The sequence below is a fragment of the Camelina sativa genome, chromosome 18 (genome assembly GCF_000633955.1).
Source record: "Camelina sativa cultivar DH55 chromosome 18, Cs, whole genome shotgun sequence".
Lineage (NCBI taxonomy): Eukaryota > Viridiplantae > Streptophyta > Magnoliopsida > Brassicales > Brassicaceae > Camelina > Camelina sativa.
The window spans coordinates 8,222,538-8,245,474 of record NC_025702.1 but is presented as its reverse complement, the minus strand read 5'-3'; the positions used below and the strand labels follow the sequence as shown (position 1 = coordinate 8,245,474).

At 34.6% G+C, this 22,937-nt stretch overlaps 3 protein-coding genes and 1 pseudogene across 4 annotated transcripts; 2 read left to right on the top strand and 2 right to left on the bottom strand.

The window, feature by feature from the left end:
* Positions 211 to 2,179, bottom strand: LOC104760845 (annotated as a pseudogene).
* On the top strand, positions 5,469 to 8,057 carry LOC104760844. Its single transcript, XM_010483818.2, has 4 exons — positions 5,469 to 5,560; positions 6,097 to 6,519; positions 6,601 to 6,786; positions 7,772 to 8,057. The coding sequence occupies exons 1-4, from the start codon at positions 5,555 to 5,557 to the stop codon at positions 7,811 to 7,813; spliced, it is 657 nt and encodes a 218-aa protein (XP_010482120.1). The 5' UTR covers positions 5,469 to 5,554; the 3' UTR covers positions 7,814 to 8,057.
* Positions 8,694 to 10,667, top strand: LOC104760843 (LON peptidase N-terminal domain and RING finger protein 3). Its single transcript, XM_010483817.2, has 6 exons — positions 8,694 to 8,903; positions 9,297 to 9,554; positions 9,653 to 9,710; positions 9,851 to 9,969; positions 10,055 to 10,316; positions 10,408 to 10,667. Exons 2-5 carry the CDS (start codon positions 9,330 to 9,332, stop codon positions 10,283 to 10,285), a joined length of 633 nt encoding a protein of 210 aa, XP_010482119.1. The 5' UTR covers positions 8,694 to 8,903; positions 9,297 to 9,329; the 3' UTR covers positions 10,286 to 10,316; positions 10,408 to 10,667.
* LOC104760842 (ras GTPase-activating protein-binding protein 2-like) lies at positions 19,872 to 22,937 on the bottom strand. Of its 2 annotated transcripts, none has more exons than XM_010483815.1 (10): positions 22,784 to 22,931; positions 22,402 to 22,491; positions 22,132 to 22,269; positions 21,622 to 21,928; positions 21,288 to 21,523; positions 20,959 to 21,178; positions 20,716 to 20,843; positions 20,533 to 20,598; positions 20,346 to 20,409; positions 19,872 to 20,259 (listed from the first exon to the last, which is right to left on the bottom strand). In XM_010483815.1, the coding sequence occupies exons 2-10, from the start codon at positions 22,453 to 22,455 to the stop codon at positions 20,105 to 20,107; spliced, it is 1,368 nt and encodes a 455-aa protein (XP_010482117.1). In that variant the 5' UTR covers positions 22,456 to 22,491; positions 22,784 to 22,931; the 3' UTR covers positions 19,872 to 20,104. The 2 variants fall into 2 exon arrangements, with proteins under 2 accessions (XP_010482117.1, XP_010482118.1); XM_010483816.2 differs by having other exon boundaries at positions 20,105 to 20,259; positions 22,831 to 22,937.

Here is a 22,937-nt window from a genome sequence, read left to right as displayed (position 1 = left end):
ATCTCAAATCTTCCAGAAGTGTTTTGAATAACAATAGATTTTAAGGTAGATTTTTAAATCATTAATTCAACAACAGTGGATTTCATTAGACTTCTTAAAATCCATGATTGAATAACATAGAATTTGTAAATTTTACACAAATCATTTAAAATGTCAAGTTTCACGTAAATAGCGAAACGAATGCTCAACGTCAATCTTGACCAACCGGTTTAATACATTTATACATACAATATGATTCTTATGATCTACCAATTTAAAGAACCTTAGCAGCTCTCTTTCTTTGTCATACTCAACATGGATTTTGATGTAATTGTCGAGAAAACATTTCGAAGAGTTGAGAAGAAACACGAACCAGTTTCAAAAGACAATCAATAAATCCCATATACTAAAAGCAAAAATGTTGCAAGAATTCATGCAACTGCAATAATACTCCATAAACTCTTTTCTTCACCACTGTTTAATGACACCAGAGAAATCTTAACATCAGCTCTTCGTTTTCCCCAAGATTTGGCTTTGGAGATGTTGGTTATCTTCTAGCAATCTATCATACTCTAGAAGCAGCTGTGCAGACTGTTTCTGAAGTGCCTCAACATGGGTTTCAGCGGTTTCAAGTTTCGTCTCTTTCTATTTCGAGTCAGTTTCTACTTTCTTAAGTCTCTCTAGAATAGATGACAAAATTTATTGAAGCTTCTTGATTTCCTTGGATGCTTTCTCCTCTTTTTCCTTCAGTTCAGTTCTTTCTTTCTAGAGCTGTTCAAGTTCTTCTTTGGATGACCCAACATTGCTTCTTAAATTGATTAGCTTTCTTAGGTAATGATGCATTCTGTTAATTATGAAGCCCAGAAAAAGTATGACTCCTACAACAATCATCATTAAGGTTCTTAGCTTCAAATGTAATTTCATTATGTACACGTTATAATGCTCAACACTTTCAAAATTGAAAAAAAAACAAATAGAGTGTTTGATAAGAGAATGCATCAACCCCAATTACCACATAATAAAATAAGGTCTGATTAGTATTCTATAAGCTATGAACTAGATAGTCATGTATTCTTGATTGTAATCCACAAATCAAGATCAGTATTCTGGTTCTAAATTTATCAACTACGAAGGCAGCTTCCCAAATCTACTAAACACTAGCATAACAGAGCCTCTATTACAACTATAGAGATATTCATACGTGTGATATGAATACACAGTCACAATGGTTCTATACAGAGTACAAACTCTAAATCACAACACAAACTTCTCTTATAAGTGCTCACACAAATTAAGCTTGCGAGTTTGTATTTTTCAGATCATCCCTCTAAATACAATAGCTAGATTATCACCACAAAATCCTGCCAAGATTTCAACTTTTTTTCAGAAACCATAGCAACAAACTAATCTAGAATCTTACAGCTAAGACAACAATCAATCAACAAAGTACTATAGTTCATTTTTTTTAAACCAAAAGAGAAACTGGCCCATTAAAGAAGCTTCAAGCAAGTGTGTTCTCCAAAGAACCTGATTCATAGGAGACATAGTGCCAAGCTTTGAACCTTTGTTCTGGATCTTGACAATGCTCATGAGATTAGAGAAGAGAATAACAGACATAGTTCCAGCTATGGTTTTCACAGTGGCAGGACCTTTATCCATCTTCATCTGGTCAAGGCATTTAATCACAAGCTCTCTCAAAGGACCAATCTTTATCAACAGTAAGAATGAAATCGCACCTTCCAAAAATAGAACCAGAAACAGTAATTGAATCATGTTCTGAAATTTTCCCCTAAAGTTTGTTCCTTTAATTAACACAATTCGTCAAGAATGTAAAACCTTAAACCCCTAATTTCTAAATCTTGTCTTCTAGTTTTTGCTACTTGGTTATGAAAATAAAACCAAAACCCAGATCAGAGAAAACAGCAAGTTATCTAAAACCCATTTGCTTTTTCAAGAACTCGGTCACTCATTCTTGATACCACCAAGAAATCATAAATTGGAGAGGACTAAGAGAAGAGTTAAAGCTAAGAAATCGAAGAAGAAGAGTGAAAAGTGAAGAGTGAAGAATGATCTGAGAAAAGTTCAGTAGAAAGCATAAAAAGTAGAAGGAGAGAGAGGGAAAGAGAAGGGGAGAGCAATGGTTGTGATTAATGGTTGTGTGCTGCTAATTATGTAAAACTTAAGGATTAAGAGTGAACTATACTCTAAAAGTCTAAACTACTGATGATTCCCTTTGTAAAAGCAACAAAAGCAATCTTGTCGTTTTTTATTTACTTTTAAGAGAGATGACGATGCAATTCGTAAGTTGCATCTCTGTTTTTCTTCATTCTTTTGTCTTGGAGAAAATTGAATAACTAATTTTTTTTTGATGAAAATTAATTATTCAAAAATTAATTGTGCAATAAGTAAGTTGCATTAATTTCTTTTTTTGATGAATTGAACAATTTTTTCTTTTGATGAAATTGATCAATGGTCTATACCCCCATGCCCACTCTTTTAAAGATTGAAGAAGAATTTTAAAAAGATTGTGGTGCATGTTGAGAAACTAAAATCGTAGATTGACTATATATATATACTAGAATTTAGACCCGCGCACGCGCAGGATTTTAATTTAATTTTTTTATCAATATAAATTGTTGAGCTCAAATATAATCATTCAAACTTTTGAGTATAAATCTATATAAACATTAAACTTACTTTACTAAGTGATATATTGTTGAAGATAATAGTTATTTGTTATATATATTTGCGTGGGATTTTATTTAAATTTTTTATCAATAAGAATCATTGAATATAAAATAATTATTTGAAGATTAAAAGATAAAACTATATAAACACTGTATTATTTTACTAACCTATATATAACATATATTGTCTAGTGTTGAAATAATGTTTTTCTGGCAAATTAACAATATATCACATGATAACAAAAAATGACGTAAGAACCTCACTGGAAAAGTAAACAATATTGTCGACAATCCTCTGACCTTTTATCCTTAGAAGAGTTCATTTCATAATCATATTCCATGAAAACATATTTTAAAAGTTCTAACGTTGAATGTCGATTGTTGACCTAATAGTAGAGACCATTTAAACATATTGATATCCCATGTTAAATGCAAATATACAAAATTTTCATGAACAGTTTTAGTATTATCTCGCTACAATGGGGTTGTCCAAGTGCATCATCTGCCATAATAGAATTTTTGACCCATAATAGAATTTTTGACCAAGTCAAAAATGTCTAAATGGGGATAAACGTTTAAACCCGACAAAGAATATCTGTTCAGTAATCCAAGTTACATATTTTTAAAAAAACCTCATATGTTATTTGCATATGTTAATTTTTTGATGCAACCGCAGCTTCGTCTTCTAAAAATACTTAGTTAACTTTACGTATGTTGTTTTTGCTAATATTTTGGGTTAAAATCATTTGATAAAATTGATGAAGTCTCGAGCTTGTTTTATATATATATATATATATATATTATCATGTTATAAAATTGTTGCTCCAATTAATAATAGAAAATTTGTTAGAAAGACATTTTTTTAGATACCTTTTTCAAAAATACTTTTTTTAAACATTTTCATTTTTGCTCTCTTTTACACAATTACAATATGTTAAATTAGTGTTTAGAATTTTTTTTTTCTTTTAGGTTTGGGTTCTGTATTTTACATTTAGGGTATACTTTTTAAGGGTAGAGTTTAGTATTTGGAGTTTAAAGTTTAGAATTTTGTCATTTTATATATTAAAAAGTGGTATTTTTGGAAATAGACACGACTAAAGGGTATTTCTGAAAAGTGATATAGAAAAAAGGGTATTTTTAAAAATTCCTTAATAATATCCCTTATGACATGTCACTACACAAATCACATTTCACTTTTTGTAACGGTTTACATATAATTTTTTTCTATATTTTCTGACCATTAATTTTGTTTTTTTAGATGGATTATCTTTCCAAATTATTTTTCATAGTTTTTCCAAAAAAAAAGTGACCATTACAATATCTTTGTTTTAGATTATAACTTTTAATTTGAGTTAAATAATTAACTTTTTTGTCATCATTGAATCGACAAAGCCAATCCCTACTACGCGGGGTAACGCAACTTAGTGGAATCGAACTCTGGTGGGTTATGTCGCAGAAGTGGTGCTGTAACCACTTGACTAAAGACGCTTCCCTAATTTTTATTTTTTTTTAAGTGAAATTTAATAATAAATATTTGTAGTATATGTTTTTTAGAAACTAATGTACCATTTCAATTTATTTTTCTGTTTAGATTTTTATAAATACAATTACATAAATTGTTTTTTATTCCACCATGCATTAAAATCTTACTTCCAATCTAAAACTCATTAACCCATTATAAACTTTGGAATATGATTATTTTTTTGTTATAATTTGAATAATAAAATTATTACTAAAACAAATTCATAATATTATTTTTAATATTTTAAAATTTTCATTTATTTTACTTAATTCATTTTTATATAGTTATTATTTTTATTATTTACTAAAAAAAATATATTATTGTTTATACTATTTTAAATTTTAATTAACTTTAGTTAATTCTTTTTTAATATTATTAATTATAAATAATAAATAAGCAATCAATGAATATTTAAAATAGTATATTTAATGAAAAAACAAAAAAAATATTGATTAGTTGAATGATGATGTGGAGGAAGGAAAAGATAGAAAAGTTAACTTTATATATATAAATATATATATAGATATACATATTTATCATCAAGATGCATTTATCTTCTCCATATGTCACTTTGAGAAACTATACAGTTAAGTTTAAAAGGATCAATGCTACATAAAATACATGTATATCCTTCAAAATACATGTAATCTAAAAGGATCAATGCTACATAAAAGCATTTTGGGTATATCTTCTCCGATTTAGATTACATGTATTTGAAGGATAAGTGAACCTTTTAAAAAAGAGCTAGATAGTCTTCTCCAGAATGAAGTGATTCGTAAACTTTCATTTTCGTTAAATTTATTTGGCACAAAGTGAGACAATAATTTTGGGATGTCTTCTTATATTTAAATTAGGCTCAAAATGAGTTAATTAGTACATTTTTTTTTTTTTTTTTGCTATGAAATCTTGTCATTTGTCTTAACTAATACATGCGATGTATCCTCTTCATCCTGCTCATGCTGTCCTTATCAATCGGCTCTCCAAATTTTTTTTTTTTTTCTTATGGTCAAAACTCAAGAGTCAATTAGGTAAATTAGATCCCAATTAACTATAATTTTTATGTGATCGGATAATACCTAGTATGCAATTATTTTATTTTTTATATATAAACAAGCATGAGGCGTGTTGTTACTCGTTCGTTGGAAGTATTCGTTAATCATTAAGGATGCAAAGGAAGACCAATCAACGCTGTAGAAGGAGTCGTCGTTCTACGCAATCACAAGAAAGACTAGTCAACGACTATGTGAATTGTCAACGCCTTTCGTGTATACACGTCTGACGTCTCTTACCTCTTTCTCAATAACCTCTCTTCGTTTCAGAGCCATTGAAGCAATTCTTCATTTCTGGCTGCTGGAGATTCAGAAATATGGCAGTAAGTCTTTTTTTGTTTATGTTGATATCTTACAACTTTTCTTCTATAATTGTTTGTTTTTATTCTACCCTCTATCTCCGAGGTTTACTCTGTGTGAATAGAGAGTTACCAAACATATTTGGAAACTTTACCTACAAATGGATTATGGATCCTATAACATTTTAAGACTTGTATAGTTTCTGCAGTATCGTCATAAGATTTTCTTATGTTTGACTCTATTGACATATTTCACATTTTTTTTTTTTCATTTTCTCGTATGAATTGCGAATTCTTATATGGTCTTCTTCTTAACATCAATATATGGTTTCGGTACGTAATGAAATTACTACGGAGTTGTCTGTTAATTCCTCAACCTTAAGGTTTATTATAGCTCTAACATTTTACTAAAAATAAAGTTTCAGGCTGAACCAACCCTTTATTTATACCGTATACTATATATGGTCCCTAACTCTCAAACATATGGTATTGTGTAATATGAGCTTTCTAAGAATGCTTTGTGTTTCTTTTTTCTTGCAAATGTTTTATTGTGGTTATAGAATCGTCCACACGTGCCCAAATTCGGAGACTGGACCGAAGATGCTCCATTCACCGTCGTGTTCGAAAAAGCGAGCAAGAGCAAGAAGAGTATGAACGTTTCTAACCCGAATGAATATCCAGAAATGAATCCAAGCCTTGCACAGAATCGAAATTCTAGGCACGACCAACCACAAAACCACAATGTAAGACCTAGGCAGGAAAGATTTAGTAGCAGAGAAGACAACGAATTCAGACCGTCTCCTGCACACAATGAAAGAAACAACAGAGTTAGAGCTCCACCCACACAAGCAGCGTACAACCATCAATCATACGGTGGAGGAGGCAGATCACTCGGAAATCCATCGGAAACAAATAGGCGGCAACCACGTGATCATGTCCCGGTGCGGCCAATACGCAATCTTAGAGGTCAAAGTAGTGAAAGGGTATGGATAGTTTCACCATTTTCTGTTACAAAAATATGTCACAATTCATAATACACTAAGCAAGTGTATTTTGTCAATTAGGTGGCAACTATTCCACCGTTTCCTGGATCGGGTTCGAACATGGAGAATCAGAGTTACACACTCATCTTTGACAAAGTGAAAGAAGATAGAAACCATGCGAGATCTTATAATGGAACCGATCATAGCACCCCGACTCGACCCATCAACGACCAACACCACCAACCATTACCTTCTACTAGTCCCAAGGTAACTATTCTTTTATTTATTTCTATATTTTCATAGGAATATCTGGACAAAATTCACTAGAATTAGAAAGTACAGCCACACATCAAAAGTAGAGATCATAAATACATATTCTCCTTTATAATATTTCCATGAAAGACTTGGTTGTAAAATTAATTTGACAAAGTCAGGGACAAACTAATTAACGTGTTATCCATTCTATCACAAAGACCAAAGAACAAGAGTCCCACGACTAAATTGCTGTAGGATTATGTCGTTAGCTTGTAAACGGAAAAGGTAGATGTCGAATATTGACGCTAGCTAAGAATATATATTCTTATGTTACCCATATTAGACTTGTAATGTTATTTTTCACATTTTCTTTGGTTAAAAACTTAGAATGATATATCATATATATAAGATGTATACTTTAATTTGTAAAAAAAGTTATATCAGGGATAACAATTATTATTACTACTAAAAACTAAAAGAATACAACATTTCTTAAGTTGTTTCTCTGCGAGATCAAGTCGAAATGTTTGGGTAAAGACTAAGTTACATGCCCTGATTCTTATCCAAAAAAGAAAGATTATGTGTTATTATTATCTTAAACATTTGTCTTAGCTAGTAATCCCTTTCTCTGCAAATAGTAAATGAAGGGGGGAAGCAGGATCATTTGTGGAATGTTTGGTAATTCAATTAGGGTCCATGTTTTTAATTTTCTGAAAACTATATGGATACCAAGGGTATTTCCATCTCTCAAAGTTCTAATATATTATTTTAAGCTCATAATAAACGAATCATCATTCAAATTGTGACTCAGCCCCGTCTTAAACAAATATGGGACCTCTGTCAAATTTTTAAAAAACCTAAAAACCTTTAATAAATTTTTTTTTTTGAAAAAATTAGACCCTTTTGCTTAAACAAAATTTTTAATATTTGGGATGGACCCATGACATTTGCCTACTCTACCATGGGGTTGACGTCAATTGTAAATTGTCATTTGCAGGGTTGTTGCTTCCCCTCATGGAGCCGAAAAGGAAGCTATTGAAGATGACTCTTTCCTTCTCTTTCGTATGCGTGGTTTCTTTTGATTTTTTTCAGTCAGTCTTATGGAGACACAAGGAAGTGGTTTTTGCTAAATGATTATGTTACTTACTCTAGCAATTTGTTTTGTTCTTACGATTCCTAGAAATCTATGTTTAGAAACATGATAGAAACTCTGTTTCCGTTTTGGAAATACGACGGAAACTTTTTTTTAGCTTACAAACTTAATAAATAAAATAATTTGAAAATATATATCCATAATACATATAAATATATAATATCAATACTGTTTTGATTCAACTATTTAATATTAATGTTTTGAATTTGTGTTATTTCAAATATTGCTTTTGATATAGGTTTTATGTTTGGTGTTTTATTATGTATATACATATATTGCCACCTAGTCTTTTACACAATTAAAATGTGTTAAATTAATTTTAAAAAAATTTAGGTTTGAATTCTCTATCTTATGTTTAAAGTATTATTTTTAGAAAATAAGGTTTAGTATTTCGAGTGTAGAATTAAGATTGAAATCCATAGTTATCACCCAAAATACTTTAAAATGCAATTGAAAATCCACATATATGCATTTAAAAACCTCATAATTTTGCATTGATCTTTAAAATCTACTAATGTTATTTGTTAATTCAAATCCAATTTGAAACTTCCTAAATAGATTTTGAGAAGAAGAATTGGAAATAAATAAAAATAAAATTGGATACTTGGATCCCAGACATGAGTGGGTGACCCGGATGAAGAATGGTTGGGTAAATTATAACCAAAAAAATATAATTTTTTTAATAATAATTATTATTATTATCGTTTTTTTTTTGGAAAAAAATAAATTTAATTATCATTAGGAGAGGCGTATGAAAATACAATTTCCGAGAGAAAGACACGAGATAAATTTTGATCCGCCTTGGCCTTTGTGTCTCCTCCTCCTCTCTCTTTCTCTCTCTCTTACAAAAAAGATTTCAAAAACCCTAAATTTCACAAAAACTGATTAGGTTCCAAAATTCTCTCCGGCGATTTTCTCAAATTTAAATTCGGCTCACGGTCAGTTTCCCAAACGTCGAATTGAATTGATCGAACAGGTTCTTCTCTTTTCACAAAAAACCTAATCTNTTTTTTTTTTTTTTTTTTTTTTTGATTACGAAACGATCATCTTCGGTTTTATCGAATTAATCATTTCTTTATCCTCTTTACTTTCAATTGTGTTCTCCTCCTTCCTAGCTTCGATCAATTCACGTCAAAATTGATTTTTTTTTTTTTTTCAATTTGATTTTATCGATATTTTTTTATGGCAATTACATAAATATCTTATCAAAAGTTTGAATTTTTTTTTTTCCCTGTGAGTTTACATTTCTTAGATTATTTACGAAAATTTATTCTTTTGCGTGTAAAGATTTGAAATTTTTTGTTTAATACCTCACGGTAGTNTTTTTTTTTTTTTTTTTTTTTTTTTTTTGGTGGAACTTATAATATAGGTACAAAGGGTTGAGTTACTTTGAGCTTGAAAGATGAATACTCAAGAGGTGAGAGTCGTACCTCGAGGAAATCGACGGAGGAAAGCTGTGATTGATCTGAATGCTGTACCTGGAGATCAAGAAGGCACTTCTGCTTCTTCTGTTAGAGCTCTTACCACCGTGCCTCCTGTGGTAGAGTCTCAGCCTGTTCCTACTCCGATTGATGTTGATGCTATTGAAGATGATGTTATTGAATCATCCGCAAGTGCTTTTGCTGAAGTATGTTCTCTTTTTTTTTTTTTTTTTTTTTGCAGTGATGAATCGGATGTGTCTGTGTTGTATAAGGTTCACTGATTTAGTTTTGTTTTTGATTTAAGGCTAAAAGCAAATCTAGAAATGCACGTCGGAGATCCTTGATGGTTGATGTAGAGTCAGGTCAGTTTTTTTCTTTATCTATTGTGATGATTGGATTTTAGTTTGTGTTTGTTTTGTGCTGTGATGGTTGAGGGAATGCTGCTTTATAATGTTTGTTCATAGCTTACCAGTTTTCTCTTACTTGGATGGGTAAATTGTAGGAGGTACAACTAGGGTGCCTGCTAACTTGAGCAACAAACGTAGAAGGATTCCTTCTAGTGAACCTATCATTGACTGTGAGCAAGCCTCTATAAATGTCGTTGAAGTCGACATGTTATCGGTAAGAGATATGTGAATATCTGAAAGCTTGTACTGTGCTGTTATGCTCCTTAGTTTTAGCTCACCACTTTTGTTTAATTGTGCAGAGACTGTCTAGATCGAAGGCTCCAGCTCCTGCTTCCCCACCTGAAGAGCCGAAATTTACTTGTCCCATCTGTATGTGCGCCTTCACAGAGGAGATGTCAACCAAGTGCGGTCACATCTTCTGCAAGGGATGTATAAAGACGGCAATATCTCGTCAGGCAAAATGCCCTACTTGCAGGAAAAAGGTTACTGCAAAAGAGCTCATTCGAGTATTCCTTCCAGCCACTAGATGAGTTATACAGCAACATCACCAACCACCACCCTGTAAGTCTAACAAAAGATTGTTTTTCATCTACGATTGTATCAGTTACTAGATCTTATTAAGTAAACGGGAATTTGGTTTCTACTCTCGCAGGTCTAATCATTTGTCAGACTATCCTCATACTCACTTCGGAACATTGAAAGGGACTTCAGTGACTTTGTGTTTTAGGATGAGAAATATTCAGTTATCAAGAAGGCCCTATCATTTGATGGATATCATTGGTAATAACTCTTTGTTTTTAGTTGCTGCTGTTATATGTAATTTAGTCGATACTATTCCCTCTTAATTGATGAAAAAGATATATGAAAGAAAAAAATATTGGATCTTAACTCAAATTCGACATACATTCTTAATTATGTTGTGTATCTCAGTTCGCTTTGCTGATAAATACATCAAGTATATGTGTGTCAGTATGAGCAGATAGTAGGAATTAGAGGGACAATTATTAGAACTCCATGCATTGAGAGTCTGAGACTAGACTACACTATGGTCGCAAAAAGATTGATTACAGAAGCTAATAGACATGGGTTTCAATCGATGCTCTATTGCTCTGCCTTATTTAATTACACCTCAAGGTCACCTTCTAGTATGCTGCACTATGCACCATCGCCTTGTCATGAAAACCCGGTGGATGCAGCTATACTGGGATCACCTGTAGTCTGAGATGCGGGCACAAGGTTCTGGTTGCTGAGGCCAGCTTTGAGAGGGAAATGACCATACCATCCTTTATGAAAGGGCCAGCCATAGTGTGGAAAACCAAACCAACCCGAGAGTGGTTATTGGCGAACCTCACTCTGGTTCTCAGGTACATACCTCCCTCCTTCAGCAACTGATAGTAGAAATGCCATCAGAAATAGTGCCAGAAGGAGCTTGGCTTGAGTGTTGGTCTTTCTCATTTTGGTTGGTGATAATACTGAGAACTGGTAGCTAGATTTATAGGCCAATCTAGTGAAGTGGTGGTGGTTTAGCTTTCCTTATTTGTGAGGGATGTTAAATGGTGTATGCATTATAGATTTTTGATCCTTTGGATTGGTTGTTCACTTGTTCTGTACAATTAAATTCCGCCATAGTCCACAGTAGTTCTAACTGATGAGTGATTAGGAATTTTAAATTGGTAGGTGTAATTGCTGAGAAACCCATTAATTACAAACATTCCAAGAACACCAAGTCACCAAGTCTCCAACCGCTGACTTTTGAATCTTCTAGTCATGGGGTGATTAGTATTGAACTGTAGTGCTGAATGGTGATCATTAAGGTTACTTCATTTCTTTCTACCGGCTGCATGATTCTGGTGACATGTCAAATATTAGAAAGATGGATATTGCCCCTTCTGGTTGGCTAATACCACTCGATACTGTTCTCTATAGCTAGGTCATCTCCAATGGTAAGTTTGTTAGCAAGTTTGTTAGAATATTTTAATTATCAAAAATACAAATGTGCTTAATAAAATTTTTGTAAAATTTATCCCTCCAATGGTAAGTTTCTTAACAAGTTTCTTACATTATATTTCAAAAAAAAAAACAGAACTTGTTTTACAAGCAAAACACCTCAGCAATCGGTACCTCATTTAGCGAGTGACAAAAAGCTTCCTCTCCCAAAGATGAGTTACCACAGTGCCATTGCGCCTGAAGCAACATGACTTACGTGAAGATGCAAGGTTTTGAAGAACAGAACACTAGTACAAGAACAGAATTGCAAGATGTTTATGTCGGCACTTAACAAGGAAAGATCTAAAAGCAGGAGGCTACACAAAGACTTAGAAGATGCTAGAAGCATTTAGAAGATAAGAGAGTTTCATGTTTACAATGGGAATTTAAACATGTGGAAAAAATATAATTTCCTAATCCACAAGAAAAATAAAATTGTCCAATTCCTATTAGAATTAGATTAGGTAGATTGCTAATTAAATAGCCAATACCTAGATCTATAAATAGGGGTAATAAGGCAAGGTTGAGCTTCAGCACAAATAAGAGAGAGTTAATCTAGCTACTAAGTTTTAGTTTTTCAGAAAAGAAAAGAGTTAAAAACTTAGAAGAGAGCGTGAGGTTTCTTTAAGAGAGTTTTGAGAGATTAGAAAATTGTTTAGAACAAACTTGTAAACAGATATTCTATTAATCAAAAGTAAATTTAAAGAAATCATTGTTACTTTATTCAGATCACAAGTTCTCACAATTTCAATTGGTATCAGAGCAACACTTGTTCGGATTACTACATGTGAGATTCTGTGGACAAGATGGAGAGCTACACAGATCTGATCAACAACAACAAAGTCATCTTGGATGATGGAAACTATGGGGTTTGGAAGTCAAGGATCAAATCCATCATAGAAGGTATTGATCGTCTTGATTGGAAGACTGTTCTTGAAAAGTGGGAGGAACCGACGATCAAGGATGAATTGGACAAGCGAATTCCTAAACCTAAGGCAGACTGGACCGATGAAGAACAAAAAAGATCAAAGTATAACTCAAGAGCATTAAGCGCCATTCATTGCAGTGTTGGGAGAAAACAGTTTGATTTAATTCAGGGTTGTGAAACCGCGAAAGAAGCATGGGATGTCCTTCAGATTCATTATGAAGGCACCACCAAAGTGCAGAGCTCAATAAAAGATATGTTAGCATCGAGATTTGAGAATCTTAGGATGGAGGATCATGAATCAATCTCAGACTTCAGTTCTAAGTTGAGTGCTCTAGCACACGAGGCCTTAACCCTAGGTAAAACTTATAAAGACCAGAAGCTAGTCAAGAAGTTCCTAAGGTGTCTTCCTTCAAAGTTCATGGGATACAAGACAACTTTAACTGTATCACATGACTTAGACAGTCTCAGTTATGGTGAAGTGGTTGGAATGCTACAAGCACTTGAGATGGAACTGAATGGAATTAAGAAACCAAAAGGGATAGCTTTAGCAGTAAGCAAAGACACAACTGATCAAGGAGAGGAGGATGTTGTAAGTCTGTTGGTACGAAGGTTTGATCGAGCCTTGAGGAGGATAGAACAAGGTCAAGATCAAAAGAAGGCCAGTTCATTTAAAAAGACAAGTGAAGATAGAAAGGCTGATATGCAGTGCCATGAATGTAAAGGATATGTACATTTCATTCGAGAGTGTCCAACAAACAAGCTACGAGATGCTAAGTGCACAATCTGCAAGGGGACTGGACATACACAAGATATGTGTATAAGGAATTCTCAAAATAAGAAATAAAAATCTATGATTAGTATTGAGGATGTATTAGACGATGATAGCAACAGCGAAGAAGAGCTCATTAATTTAGTAGCGATGGTGGGAATCATTGAATTTGAGAACGGGGAAGAGGTAACTGACTCAGACTCAGAACGAGAGGAGATTCATGACATTGTTCAGAGTTACAAAGAAGTGCGAGACACACTGATTACTCTAGGAAAGGAGAATCAAGAATTGATAAAAGAAAAACTTCGTCTTGAGACGCTGGTCATAGCCTTACAAAATGAATTGGAGGATGAGAAAAAGATTGCTAAAGATTCGCTTGAGTTGATGAGAGAAAAGTTGGTCTTATCTGCACAAGCAGACAAACTTGACGAGGAGCTGTGTAAAGAAAAGAAAAAAACTTCAGAAATGGATCAGCAGCATAGGAAGATTCATATGTTTGCAGGCACAAAGCAACTCGATAAGATCTTGAGCTATGGAAGAACTGAGAAGACGCATAGAGGACTGGGATTTACAAAAAACAGAGGAGCAAAACCACAATTAACCAAGTTTTTATCTGCTGGAACGTATCATTCTGAGAAAGAAACAACTACAAGTATTTCTAAAGAATGCTTGGGCTGTTATTTTTGTGGAAAGTTTGGGCACTACAAACGATATTGTTACAAGTTCTGAGAAAAAGTGTGTGCTTTAAAGCGTCAAGGAAGATTTTTTCGGAATAGAATTAGAAGACAAGTGTGGATAAAGAAAACTGATCTATATCAATCAGAAGTAAAAGTGGCTTCTGGATCAGGATTTAGATGTAATATGGCAATGATTACTGAGGAACAAGATGACTCAGAGCCTTGGTTCTTTGATAGTGGGTGCTCAAGACATATGACTAGAACCTAGAGTAATCTACAAAATATCAAGAAATTGAAAGGAGGTACGGTAACATTTGGAGATGGGAGTCGTGGTTTTATACAAGGCCAGGGTACAACATGTTATGCTGAGCTTCCACAACTTGTGAATGTCTATTTAGTTCAGGGGCTGAGAGCTAATTTGATAAGTATTAGTCAACTTTGTGATGAAGGATTGTCGGTGTTGTTTACAAAAGTTGATTGTAAAGCTTTGGATGAAACAGGAAATGTCAAGTTGTATGGTGTCAGATCTGGAAACAATTGCTACATGTGGGAAAAAGATTCAATCAAGTGTTACAGTGCTAAAGCAAGTATTGATATTTGGCATCAGCGACTTGGTCATATGAATACAAGAAATCTTACTACTCTTGTGAATAAAGAGATAGTTAGAGGGGTACCAAAGCTTAAAGGGGAAGACAAGATTGTGTGCGGACCATGTAATCATGGAAAACAAGTTAAGTTTCAGCACAAAAAGGTTCCAGATATTCAGTCAAAATCAGTTTTGGATCTGATTCACATGGATTTGATGGGACCAATGAAGGTTGAAAGTTTAGCAGGGAAGAAATATGTGTTTGTGCCTGTTGATGATTATTCCAGATACACCTGGGTTCGATTTATTCGTGAGAAGTCTGATACTGTTGACAGTTTCAGAATTTTAGCCTTACAATTACTTAATGAGCGAGGAGGAATCAAAAAGATAAGGAGTGATCATGGTGGAGAATTTCAAAATGAAGCTATGAAGGAGTTCTGTGATCAACATGGGATTGTACATCAGTATTCAGCACCAAGAACGCTACAATAGAACGGAGTTGTAGAAAGGAAGAATAGAACTCTTCAGGAAATGGCAAGAGCAATGATCCATGGAAATCAAGTTCCTAAGAAATTCTGGGCTGAAGCTTTAAGTATTGCATGTTACATAATTAACAGAGTATATGTACGAAGGAATACGACTAAGACAACTTATGAGTTGTGGAAAGGCAAAACACCGAATTTGAGCTACTTCCATGTTTTTGGTTGCAAATGTTATATTTTAAATGACAATGCTTATCTTGGAAAATTCGATTCCAAAAGTGATGAAGGTATGTTTCTTGGGTATGCTGAAAGCAGTAGAGTGTATAATCAGCGTACAGGTCTTATTATGGAATCGGTGAATGTTTTTTTTGATGACAAGTCAGTTTCTGTAGGAAACAATGTTGATTCAGACAGTGATATTGAACCAGTTAGTGCTATTGAAATACTTAATGACGAATCTGAAATAGATACCACCTTGTCAAAATCAGAAGGGATACAGCATGTTCATAAGAATCACTCAGCTGCCGATGTTATTGGAGACTTGAATGAACAAATGAAGACTCAGGGAGTAAAGATTGACTTTAAGAAAATGAAAAGTCATTTCACAACTCTAGAAACAGTTTTCTATGAGTGATTTGTGTCAATGATTGAACCAAATAATCATGTATAAGCTGTTCAGGATGAGTTTTGGATTATAGCTATGGAGGAAGAATTGGAACAATTTGAGCGTAATGATGTTTGGGAGCTGGTTCGTAGGCCAATTGATGTGAACATCATTGGGACTAAATGGATTTTCAAAAACAAGATTGATGAAAGTGGAGTTGTGGTACGCAAGAAGGCTAGGTTGGTAGCACAAGGATACACGCATATTGAAGGAGTGGATTTTGAAGAAACTTTTGCTCCAGTAGCAAGACTTGAGTCAATAAGGTTGTTTTTGGGAATGGCTTGTATTCTGAATTTCAAGGTATATCAAATGGATGTCAAGAGTGCATTTTTAAATGGGATTTTGCAAGAAGAAGTGTATGTTGAACAACCTAAAGGGTTTGAAGATCCAATTAGACCTGACTATGTGTACAAATTAAAGAAAGCCCTTTATGGATTGAAGCAAGCTCCAAGAGCTTGGTATGAAAGGTTAACTAGCTTTCTTATGGAGAAGAGCTATATTAGAGGAAGTGTAGATAAGACCTTGTTTATTTTAGAACAAGGAGATGATATAATGATGGTGCAAATCTATGTTGATGACATTATTTTTGGAGGTACTTCTAAGGTGTTGGTGGATCGTTTTGTGAGTAGTATGACTCAAGAATTTGAGATGAGTTTGGTTGGAGAGCTTAAATATTTTCTTGGATTACAGATTACGCAATCTGATCAAGGATTCTTTATCTCACAAAGTACTTATGCTAGAAAACTTCTTAAGAAGTTTCAGATGGATAAATGTAAAGAAGCCAAAATCCCTATGAACACTTCATTAAAACTGTCAAAGGATATTGATGGTAAGGATGTGGATGTCAAGCAGTACAGAGGGATGATATGTAGTTTATTATATCTTACTGCAAGTAGACCTGATTTGTGTTTCAGTGTGGATATGTGTGCTAGTATCAGTCGAATCCAAAAGAATCACATCTTGAAGCTGTTATGAAGTATGTGAGAGGGACTGTTGATTTTGGGGTTGGGTATTCTAAAGGTTCAAATCAGAGTTTAGTTGGATATTGTGATGTTGATTATGCAGGGAGTGTAACTGATCGGAAAAGTACTAGTGGAGGATGTTTCTTTCTGGGAAATAATCTCATTGCATGGTTGAGCAAGAAACAAAATTCAGTGTCTATGTCTACAGCTGAATCAGAATATATAGCAATGGGGAGTTGTTGTACTCAATTATTATGGATGAAACAGATGTCAGCAGATTATGGTATGGACTCAGGGGTGTTACAAGTATATTGTGATAACAAAAGTGCTATTGATATTTCTAAGAATCCAGTTCAACACTCAAGAACCAATCACATTGATGTGAGACATCATTTTATCATAAAATAGGTTGAGAGAAGGCAAGTCTTGATTGAACATGTTGATACTGAAGATCAGCTAGCAGATATGTTCACAAAAGCATTAGATTTTAATCGATTTTCAACCTTGAGAAATTGAATTGGTGTGTGTGAGATGTGAATCTTATTGGAGCTGGTCAATAACAATTACAGAAAATTCTGGGTTTAAGATTTGAGTAAATATGTGGTTTGATACAAGGTGTTATTTAAAAAAAAATCGGTTTAATTTCGGTTTAAGTTTTTGCTTGGGTTTTTGTTTTTTTTTTAAAAGAGAAAAATATGTTAGCTTTGGTTGTATCGAAAGGGAAAAGAGAAAATAAAAAAGGGGATCTTGTGTTTTTTATCATCGTGTGTATCGAAAGATTTTTTTAAAAAAGGAGAGAATGGTGAGAGCGACTCGACGAGGTTTGGTGCAAGGGAGAAAATTTTTTTGAGATGAATCGAGTTGATGGTGTTGCTCATCGACCTCATCTGGTCGACGAATTGAGTGATGAATCATCAAAGGATGAATCGGCACAAGAAATTGGTGGTGAAGAAATCACTTTGGACACTGAGGAGGTTGAGGAAATCTCTGTGCAAGATCAACTTGAGCATCGCACAATAAAACAGAGGAAGATGAAGCAAGGGTCTACGTCTAAGACTAAGCGGTCAAAATCGGCTGATTCGAGTGGCAAGAGTGTTCGTGCAAAGGGAAATTTTCGGTCTGATTTGTTTGTGACGAAAGTTGCTCAAGCAAGGTACTCAAAGTTCTTTTCATGACAGTTTACAGAAGAGAGACAATTGGATTTTACTCAACCGGATGAATTAGGGATAATGAGTAAGATTATGGATCTAGGATTGCATAACTCGGTAAAAAATCTGTCTGTGTATGTCAAAGAAGTGGTTTGCGAGTTTTATGCTAATTTGCCCAATGAGAAAGTTGGGGATGGTATTCAGGTGTTTGTGAGAGGGCATTGGTATGATTATTCACCTAAGGCTATTAATGATGCTTTAAATCTTGAATTTCTGACAAAAGATGAGAAGGAAGCTGATGCAGCAGTAGATAAGCTGAGTAATGATAAAATTGCAGAAATTTTAAGTGGTCTTGACAAGTCATCATGGAGAATTTAAAAGTCCGAAACTTACCAGGTGATGTTGGAGCTCTCATGATGTTAGCAGCTTACAATTGGGTACCATCTGTTCACAGAACCATCCTTCGGCTAAACGTGCTCAAGTAGTGTACAAGATTATTCAGGGAATCCGATTTGATCTTGGACAGCTGATTTATGATCAATTTCATTACGTTCCGGAAAAGGCAACAATCCCAGCTGTAAACAAGCCACCAAACTGAGCAAAAAAAGGATATGTCAGCTCCATCAACTAGCAAAGAACACAAACCGTTGGCGCAAGATAGTTTTTAGCTTAAAATTCACCTTATTAGCTAGACTGTAAACAAAATTTGAATTGGCGCAAGATAGTGTACAAAATGGTGGAAGTCGATTCCAATTATTTAGCATGCAAGTCGACAATCTCCAAACCTTAAAACACAACAAATTCAAGCACCAGTACAATTAATTCTACATCAGCAAACATCAGGGGTGGAAGATCGCTTGAGGTTATGAGAGAAGCGATGTTATCATGACAAGATTGACAAAGTTTCTTAGCTAAGAGTTATTTCTTAGTTTAATACACATTTTTGATTTTTTTTTTTTTTTTCCTTTTAACCCTAAGAAACTTTCTAAAAAACTGCCGTTGTAGATGCCCTAGAGAGAGGGTTGACCTTAAAGTTACAGACCCAAGTCGTCTTGTAAACAGACGCACAACTGATTGGAAGACCCCAATCCGGATTTATGGCGGTGGGGAGTTTTTTTTCCTGTTCATGCTACTTGACCTTAACGACAGTGTATTTAATGGTCCGATTTTGACCAAATTCATAGAACTCATTTTTTAGTTCGTGCTACTTACTCCATTTTATGTCAATTGAAATGCGTCGTGCAATTATTCTTCTTGCTTTTGATCGAGATCGCATCCATTCAATAGTCTATCTTGATTCATCAACGGATCGTGACTCGGTCTCAAATTAATCTTAGGGAAGCACAATCAAACGTTTTACCCTGATCATCCCAACTCCGACCAGGACTTGGCCACTTCAATAATCCCATTTAATCATGGGTAAGTCTCTAAAAGTTCAGATTTATATTGGCCAAAGATCCTCTTCGATTTAATCTTGATCATCACCCGTTGATATATAGTAGTAGCCTATGGTACACCCTGGTAAAGTCCATGGTTCATCCTGAAACTGGGTGGAGTCTGAAGAGACTTATCCAACCTTGCACCAGTATATTATGTGCTATGTGTTTAAAGGGTTCAGCGAATCTTGCCATTTCACCAAATTTCTCTTTTTGTTTTTTGCTACTTTAATGTATTCCAAGAATGAGTATTTTTTGTTTATTTACAAATAGTTGACCAACAGAGAAGTCCCGAATAAAAACACTATATGACAAGAGCGTACTAAAGAATATAAAGTTTTGTCGTCGGGGACGCAAACAGTCTTTAAGTCTGGTCAAAGAAGGATCAGTCCGTATAAAAATATTACATGTTCCCAACACGCACACGCTTTTGGTACCACACGTTCAGAATCGGATGGAAGAAAAAAAAGCCTTTGAACATATTAAAGTCTAGAAACCTTCACATGATATTAGTAGATAGTCGCATTTATAACGTCTTACAAAATAAGCCTTCCCCCTTCATACCCCGACAAATATTTTTCTTTTTTTCTAATTATAATACCCGAGAGACAACAACATATCATTCATCTTTTTTATCTACCAAGTCTGTCCTTTTACTACCGTTCCAAGAATCATTTATATCCGGTTTACCATAAAAGAGCCCAATCCGGTTTAGTATGAGTTGATGCTGGCGACGTACTCATTGCCTCTACGGTTAAAAGACCTTCCTCCTCCTCCACCTCCCCTCCTGTAATCGTAGCCATATCCATAATCTCCTCTTCCTCGCACTGCCACGTTTCTGTTTCCGTATCCATTTCCTCTGTGACCTGTTTACTCAAGCAAACAAACAAAAAAATCATCCTCCTCTTCTTTACATTACCATATCAAAGTTTTGCTACCTAGACCAACTCACCTCTTGATGTGGATAGCTTCTCCTCCACAAAAGCTCTCTGTCCACCAATTCTCACAGGTGAAGCCTGCATCATTAAGATGATTTCATATATACATCAATTTAAGGTTAAGACACCTGACGCTGATATTGGTTTTCTATTATGCTAAAACAAGAATGTGAAAATTATATTACAGGTTAGAATATGTACCTCTATTGCTCTCTGAGCAGCATCTGCCTCCTCAAACTCAACAAAACCATACGGATAACCAAGTCCCTGCCAGTCATACAGTAAACTATCATTCTTTTAAGAAAAAAAACTCTATGTAAGATTAGTGTTTCATTATCCCCGGGAGAAAGCTTCCAATACTTTAAGTTAATTGGTCAATCTTACCCTTTGGCTTATAACTTGAATTCCACCATTGGTAATAGCTCCAAATTGCTTGAATTCAGCCTCAAGCATGTCAATGGTTGCATTTGCAGGAAGATGTCTCACATAAATAGATGTACCCTCAGCTACCACTAATGAAAAGACAAAAAAAAAAAAAAAGAATAAAACCATGTAATGAACAGATAAGAGAAAATAGACGAAGAAATAACTGAAAACTTGAGGTTCAGCTATTCTGTGAACTCCTACCTTCCTGATTGTGCCCATTGTCAGCAGCATCAACAAACTCAGAAACTGTATCAGATTCTATCACTTGAGAAGGATCTAAAAATGCTTGTTGTCCTTGGTCGTTGAGTATCTGGCCTGTAGAAGGATCTGAAAGCGCTTGATGTTCTTGGTCTTTCTGTATCTGCTTCGGAGACAATGAAGAGACAGCTGAAACACCAGATCTAGTCTTCGTTACCTTCAACTGTTATGAAAGTCATCAATTATCAATAGAAAACTCCAGAAGTGACATAATAAGCCCTAAAATAAGATGTAACTAGGTTGAGTATGAATCCTCTTGGGTGACTACTTACCACAGAGGCATACGATTTCTTGGGAACATTTTCGAGTCCATCATCTGGGTCATAACATTTCAGTGACTCGTCTGCAACTTTTTTGCAAGTTTTCTCAACCTCTGGAACGACTTCATTGACAATCTCAGGAGGTACTGGAACATTATCCTTAGCATTCTCATTATTCAAGGGTTTAAACACTTCCGTACAAACAGGATTCGCTGAAACACGTGCAGCTTGCTCAGAGCCCTTATTGCCTGTAGGAGCTTAAGTTTAAGAAAAGGATTGCAATATACTGTGCATTGGAAGAAGTTCAAAAAAGAAGTGATGGATAATGAGTGTAATTTTAACTTACCATTGATAAGACTAGGTCTTGTAGAGTCCTTCCCAGAAACAACTTGCTCATCTATGGCCTCTGGAACATTATTCTTAGCATCGTCATTGACAAATCTGAAGATGTCATTGAGAACAAAGAACCCATTTTCTTGCGGAGCAAGGAAGAAAGTCTGGGTGAATTTCCTCCTCAATGTCTCGTTTTGAGTGAAGTATCCAGTAACGACAAGGAGGAAACCCCCACTGTGAGACTCTTGGGTATCATAACTGGTAATCTCAGCGGAACTGAAATTTCCACAAGTCAGTGACTTAAGCTCCTCACTTATACCCTGCTCAAAGAATAAGCATCAACTGAGACCAACTTAAAGAGAATTACTTTAAACCGCATCCAGTTTCAACCAACCAATTGACACTCCAGCCCCCAACCCCATGTTTGTTTACACGAGTAAATGGACTAATCCTAACACAATGATAAAAAAAAAGAATAGTCTCATTCAACCAAACCCCAACTAAAACTACTGACAACATTTACCTCCAAGGTAAAGAAATCGCGCATAACTCCATCCTGTCCAACACGCCCAACCTTACTAATCTCTTGATAGAAGCGGTGAAGATGCTCAGGCATGTTATACATAATGTGGTAGTACTGACTGACAAACGCTTTCCCAACCTACATTTACCAAAACACAAAAAAAAAAAAAAAAAAAAAAAAAAAAAAAAAAAAAACACTTAACAACACAAAAATAGATATGAACCAAACTTGTGAAAAAGAAAGAAGAAAACCCCATAAATTGAGACATACAGTAAGTGAATCAATAACAGGTTTAGGTGCAGCAGCAGCAGCAGAAGAATCCATAGTATCTCTATCACAAACCTCCACAGCAACAAACACCTGTGGATTCATTAAACAACAACAAAACTCACAGAATCAAATCTAATCACAGAACAACCCAAAACTCCTTAAAATCACAGACTAATTTCTCAATCATTTCGTTAGACGAAACCTCACGAAACTTACACACACTTCGACATAACGAACTAAGAAACAACAACAACAAACAGCAAAATCTACTTTCACATTGCGCTTCCAACACTACGAAATTTTACTGTAGATCACACATTCGGCGAAATCGGTCACATCAACATCAACGAGAAAACGAAAATTGTCAGAGACGACGATTCACCTGAAATTAGAGTAAGAGTGAAGAAGAGAGTGAGAGAAAGAAGTTACAGTAGCGAAACAGAGCTCCGATTTTGTAGGTCTGGGGGACCTCGAGAACAATGGCGGGACCTAGGGTTTGATCGCGAGGACGAGAGGGCCAAGTGTACGGAAAAAAA